Raw genomic sequence first — 6,449 nt, forward strand, 5'->3', positions numbered from 1 at the left:
GAGCATCACATCCCCATGAAGCCCCGCGATTCCGTGACAGACACGTTTAAGCCCTTATCACAGGCCAGACACCCCACAGGGCTAAGGATGGTGGCAGCGGTGTGGTCTCTGCTGCCGTGGCCAGCATCTCAGCAGTGACTGGGCACCCACCGAGTCCAGGAGTGAAGCCGGGTGACCCAGCAGGACCAGCACCCTTTCCTCCCCCAAGACTTGCGACTGAGGAGGGAAGTCAGCCTTGGGTCGCAGTGAGGGCCTGTCGCCGTCGCCCAGGCCCGGTGCCTACACCCCGGGGAGGCTCTCTGTCTGGCCCGCCTGTCACACAGTGGGCTCTGGGTCAACACCTGTCATGCCTGGGAGTCAGGAGTCAGTTGAACTGAGGTCACTGAGGGCCCGGAGAGGCTGGGAAGGAAACGTGGGGCACTCGGCTCAGCGCCTGGACGAGGGAGAAGCCGGGCAGCCTGCCGGCTCTGAGCACAGGCGGCCGACACCTTGCGTGGGAGCAGCCCCATTTGCTAGGAAATTTGCAGAGAGGAGAGGGGAGAGTTAGTGCCGTTGCCTTGGCAACCACTCTGTCACATTGTAATGAGGCTGGCAGGGGAAGGAGGCTTGTCTTAAAGGAGCATGAAGCATATCGATTTGCCTTCCGGAGGGGTCTCAGCAGGAGCTCAGCTCCTTCCCAGGCGCTCACTGGCACGAGTTCCACCGGGAGGACAGCGTGGGGGAGGTACCACGAGACCGACTACCCCAGCTGAAGAGCAAAGCGGTGTCCGTGGCACCACACCCACTGGGCCATGTCCCGGCAGAGCTCAGGGGCTCCGGGCTGGTGTTAGGGGGCAGGGCAGCTGTCCTCCACAGGCAGGACCCTCAGAGCCAGGCCCGTACCCACCGCCTCCTGGAGCCACAGCTCGGAGGCTCCTCGTGATTTCCCAAGTGGGAAAGCTGGTGGGGTAAGAAGAAAGACCGGAATCTACATTGGTCAGCAGAGAGGTGGGACAGTGTCGCTGACCATGGCCACCTTGCACCTGACTTCAGCCAGCCCAAAGGGGGGAGTCAAAGCAAGGAGTCCAGGGGGAGCCTACTGGTGGCAGGGGGCAGGCACCGGGTCCACTTAAATCGAGAACCAGGACCAGCTCAGAGGGGATTTTTTAAACAAGATTTTATTTATTTATTTGATGGGGGTGGGGGGAGGGAGAGCATAAGCTGGGGGGAGTGCCAGAGGGAGAGGGAGAAGCAGGCTCCCCGCTGAGCAGGGAGCCCCATGCGGGACTCAATCTCAGGACCCTGGGACCATGACCTGAGCCGAAGGCAGACGCTTCACCGACTGAGCCACCCAGGCGGCCCTCACTGGGGGATTCTGAAGCAGGAGTCAATATAAGTAGTATAAACCCTGACAATGTAAAAATAATAGAAGCACTAAGAATCAATGCAGAGCCTGGAGGGGAGGCCAGAGGAAGAGGAAATGAAAACCGCCCGGTCTTTCAAACCAGGACGTGTCCGATGGGGTCGGGATGGCAATGTGGGCTAGAAACACGCCCCGCCCAACAGCTAACGGTCCGCAGGGATTTCTCTTTCTCCTGACTAGCAGGTTCTCCCGGGAGAGGGGACTTGTGCGGTGGAGGTAAACGAGCTTCTAGTTCCCAATTTCTTCTGCTTCTCTTTGGTTTCCTATCCTTCTGTCAAGTTCAAGTTCGATCTAGTACTTCCAGGCTGCAAAGCCTGTGGGGGATGACCTCATCCTTTTGCATCAGTGCCTGCTCAGCCCTCCAGCTTGTTTCTAGCGGTTGAGCATGTGTGTGCCAGGCACGGTCCCAGGCATCTCCCACGCTGTGGCCCACAGGCTGCACCCAGCTGGCAGGCAGGGGCTCGGAGGGCAGGGCCCAGGAGACTGACGTGTCCACGTCACAGGTCGGGACTTGGGACTTGGTCTTAGGGGACACCGTCTGACATGTCCAAGTTCTACTTCCTCTGCGCACCTGCACAGACAGGTGTCTGCATGGCCGCCCCCGGAGACAACACTGGTTATTCTGGGTAGTAGGCTTCTGTTGCTCTTGCTGTTATGTTCTTCTTTGCACTTTATTTTCTTAAAGCAATACAAAAACAAGTGTGTAATTTTTTTTAAAAAAGCCTGCTTTCCTAAGATATAAAGTGCATACGACATGATTCACCCGTTTAAGTGTCTGCACAATGGTTTCTGACATATTGTTATTTAAAAAATGACGTGCGTGTGTATGTCGGCCATAAAATCTTCACGATTTTTTTAAAGATTTTTTATTTATTTATTTGACAGAGAGAGTGAGCACAAATGGGGGAGGGGCAGGGGCAGTGGGAGAAGCAGACTCCACACTGAGCAGGGAGCCGGACTCGGGGCTCGATCCCAGGACCCTGAGATCATGACCTGAGCCGAAGGTAGATGATCCATTGACTGAGCCACCCAGGCGCCCCCCAAATTTTCTCAATTTTTAAGTGTCCAGTTCAGTGGCATTGATCACATTCACCCTGTTGTGCAGTCCAGTTCCAGGACTAGTTTTACCCCACACGGAAACTCTGTCCCCGTAAGGCATTACTCCCCACCCCCAGCCCCAGCCCCCGCTAGCCCCCGCTCTGCCTTCTGTCTCCATGGCCCGACTCCCCTTGGGCCTGGTGGGTGTGGACCCCACAAGGTCTGTGCTTCTGGGTCAGGCTTACCCCTCTGGGCACAATGTCCTCCACCTTCATCCACCAGCCCGTGTCAGAGTGCCCTCCCTCCTCAAAGCTGAGCGACAGTCCAGCGTGCGGCCCTGCTACGTTGTGTGTCCACTTTCTGTCGATGGACACTGGAGTTGTTGGGTTTTGGCCATTGTGCTAAGGGTGCCATGCGCACGGATGCCAGACCGCTGCTGGGCACACAGGCGGCAGGCCCGGGGCATGGAAGGCGCTCAGTGAGCCCTCAGCGCCTCCCTCCTGGTCCTTCCAAGTTTACAAAATGTTTGTACTCGCCCTGCGTTCGTTCGGTCTTCTCAACAGCCCGCGAGGGCCTGGTACCGGCATCGTTCATTCCCGTTCTACAGGAGTGGAAACTCTGAGCCACTCCCTGGAAGGGTCAGGATAAGACCCCGGCCCCCGAGCTCCACGAGCAGCACCCTCCCTCCAGCTCCGCGTGCAGATCCCCAGTTGCTAAGGGGCCAGGGACAATGAGAACACTCAATGAAAGAGGAGGAGGGGAGAGCTCCCATGGCCGCTCCTCTCCACCTCTCCCAGGGGCCACCAGCTCTCGCGCTTTCAGGGCCCACCCCGCTGGAGGGCTGACCCCAGAGAGCAGGGCTTCCCCCGGAGGAGCTGGCCAGAGAGTGGAGGCCTGGCAGCCGCACCACCACCTTCTCTTCTCCAGGTGCTCGAGTCCAGGCCCTCATCTCCTGTCTGGAGGGTGCCTTCTCCAATGCCCGGCGGCACGGGGACAGGCTGGGAGTTGACATCCTGTGCTGGCTCTGCACTTCCCTGGGTGACTTGTTAGTTACCCGCAGTAGGGCTCCTGTTTCCCCGCCTGGGATGGGAGAGGGCTGGACCGTCGACAGCCTTCTTCACAGTTGACTTTCCAAGGGCTAAACACTGAACAATGGGACAGAGAAGAGAGACACGTGCCTAAACTCTCTGCCACCTGAGCTTCCCAGGAAACAGACGCTTGGGGACTTCTCTCCCTAGAAAGGGGAGTGTAAATGGGAAATGTGAACCCCAGGACAAGCTTCCCTGGTCTAAGACTTGGATCTCTGGCTGGGAGTAGGTATAAAAGGACAGCGTCTGGTGACAGGAAGGAAGACAATGCAACCCCCCCCCCCCGGGACCCTTCCAGGCCTGAGTGTAGCTGCCCCCACGTGTATGCACACAAACCGTGAACACAAGGACACACACCCCGCATGGGGACAGCATTCTGTTCCCAGGACACATTCTGTTCCCCTTGCACGCCCATGCTGACCACGCCCCAGAGGACAGGCAGAAGGCCTATCTGAGCACCAGATGACCTGCTTGCTAGCTCTGCCTGCCACCCCCCACTCCCACACCTGCCTTGAGACATCCTTCCTGGGTCTGAGCGCCAGTCTACCTCATTAAACGCTGACACCTAAGGGCATGTTCCACTTCTATCTCTGTACCTCCTGGAGATGTCAAGCTTAGCTCCTGGGCGGGCAGGCCAGACCCTCCCCCAGCGGCTAGTCCCCGCCCCGCCCCTGCCATTCCCATCCCAGATCTCGGGGGTCCGGAGCCCCCTGCAGTTGCGGCCAGCCAGGATGGATTCTTCTCTCCGAGTTAAATTTCCCCCGCCTTTTTGATGTCACATCCTGTCCCAGCCTGCTTCCCCGCCGCCGCCCTCCCCACTCCCGCGCGTGAGCGTGGCGCGCGGGTCCCTCTGCGCCACCCGGCTGCCTTCCTCGCAAACTTTTGGCACCCCCGCCCAGGCGCGCCGGTGCGGGAGGAGCGCAGGAGGAGGGGCCGCGGAGGGCCGCGCCCCGCCCGGGGACAGCGGGGACAGCGCGCAGGACGCGCTCGCCATGCAGAGCGGAGGCTCCGGGTGCTGAAGGCGCGGGGCCAGCAGAGCCGGGAGCGCGTCCGCGTCCACGCAGCGCCGGCGCCAGCACCAGGGCTCCTGCATGCCAGGACGGCGGCCGTGGCAGCGAGACATGCAACCGGCCCGGAAGCTCCTCAGCCTCCTCTTCCTCATCCTGATGGGCACCGAACTCACTCAAGTACGTGCATTCAACGCCATTTTCCTCTCTGCGAGCGACGGAGCGCGGGGCCGCCCAGCACGCGGGGCCGGCGAAGTCCGGGAGCGGCTGGCTCGCAGCTCCGCGCCTGGGTGGGGAGGGGGCCCCGAGCGCGGCGCACCGGCCTTGGAGGGAGGGGCGCGGGCTGACCCAAGCCTGCCGCGTGCCCCCACCTCCGGAACGCCAGCCCGGGCCCGGCGTGGCTGTCGGCTGCCCCCTCTCTGCTAGGACCCCCAGCCTCCTACTCCCCTGAGAAGTTCAAAGGGCAGCATGAGGGACTCCTACCGCTGCTATTGTCATCTGAGGGGGGGGGGCATTCGGAGCAGGGTGTCCAAGCTCCAGGCATTTCCAGAGGTAGAGCTAAGTCCCACCCCCCCCACACCCCTGCTCCAGAGCATCCTGCATCCCTTCCTTTGGGCATAGCGCTGCCCTTGGGGCTTCCCAGGCCGGCAGTGGTGGCAATTGTGCCTCGGAGGCCAGACTGGGAAGGGCAGGCGGTGTGTGCAGGGCTGGGTGCATTGTGGACTCAGTGTGGCGGCTGGGGGGTTGTGGCCACATGCGCGGCATGAAGTGTGAGTGGCAAGCCACCGTGTGCGTGTGTGGGGACTGCTGGGCATTTTAAGCGGGCTTGCCATCCCCTGAACAATGTATCAATAGGAAGCCTGTCTCTGGCTGGTATTCTCCATTTTAAAAATCCATTTCGGAGCTGGCAGGTGGAGAGAGGAGAAGGGCTGTCTGGGAGGGCTGGAATGGGGGTGTTGCTTTGGCACCGGGGCGCTGGGAAGAGGCTGCCAGCTTCAGGAGCCCGGCTGCTCGGGAGTGACATTAAAATGCCCTTTCGTTGGTGCCACTGTGCCACGCTCGGAGCTGAGAGAGGCTGGCCCCTTGGAGCTGCAGGTCCAGGAGGTGGACAGACGGCCCGCACCTTGGCCACAAGCCCCAGCTGCCCCTGACCCTCCTTCCCTCCCTCTGTCCCCCTCCATCTCAGGATAAAAGAGGAAACAAAGAGAGAGGGCAAGAGGTGGATCACAGGAGAGAAGGCTCTGGAAGAAGCTTCTGTTGTTCTGCCTTGAAGCCCTTGCAGGCTCCCTGGCTCTGTCCGGGAAGCGCCCCATTGGGAGGGTTCCGTTGCTCCACCCGCCCTCAGAGACCCCTTCCCTGGTGCCCCCAGACAGTGGGCTCCCCTAGAGAGGCTCTGCACGGTAGCAGGGAGAGAAGTTTTCTGGGCGGTGGGGAGAGCCTGGCTGAGGGGCTTGTGCTGTGGGCAGACAGTTGCATGTGTGCACGTGCACACTCACACACACTCACACACACGCACTCCGCAGACACGAGCGCACACGGGCAGAGAGGAGCCAGGCAGGTGGCAATTAAGAGCACGTGCCTTATCGAGATGTTTTGGGAAAGAGATAACTAGTTCTCCGGGGCCCTGGAAGTGGCTGTCCCGAGGGCCCCTGGAGCCTCGGTGGCCTTCTCCATTCCAGGCACCCAGACCACAGACACTTCGCATCCGGAGGTCTCCACCTCCCATCTTTTTAAAGATCCCCAATTCTGGGAAGAAACTTTCAGTTCAACTTCAATTGGAAGCTTCATCTCGGTGTTGAAAGTGTTTGCCCGGCCGTGCTGACGGTTGTGCCTGTCCCCCTCCCCCCTGAAGAAAACAACACCATTCCTGGCTGGTGCAGGGGGTGGGGGCTGGGGAGCTGACCTGGGTCTGGA

The 6,449-nt window shown here is 60.4% G+C and overlaps 1 protein-coding gene across 1 annotated transcript in view; it reads left to right on the forward strand.

Moving 5' to 3' along the window:
* Nucleotides 1-4,346: 4,346 nt before the first annotated feature.
* The window catches only part of OLFM1 (olfactomedin 1), a 37,951-nt gene continuing 35,848 nt past the window's right edge, over nt 4,347-6,449 (forward strand). The window contains exon 1 of the mRNA XM_040632172.1: nt 4,347-4,715. Coding sequence (XP_040488106.1) covers nt 4,620-4,715 — 96 coding nt within the window. The 5' untranslated portion in view covers nt 4,347-4,619. The remainder of the gene's footprint in view (nt 4,716-6,449) is intronic.

The sequence above is a fragment of the Ursus maritimus genome, unplaced genomic scaffold (genome assembly GCF_017311325.1).
Source record: "Ursus maritimus isolate PB19 unplaced genomic scaffold, ASM1731132v1 scaffold_17, whole genome shotgun sequence".
NCBI classification, from domain to species: domain Eukaryota; kingdom Metazoa; phylum Chordata; class Mammalia; order Carnivora; family Ursidae; genus Ursus; species Ursus maritimus.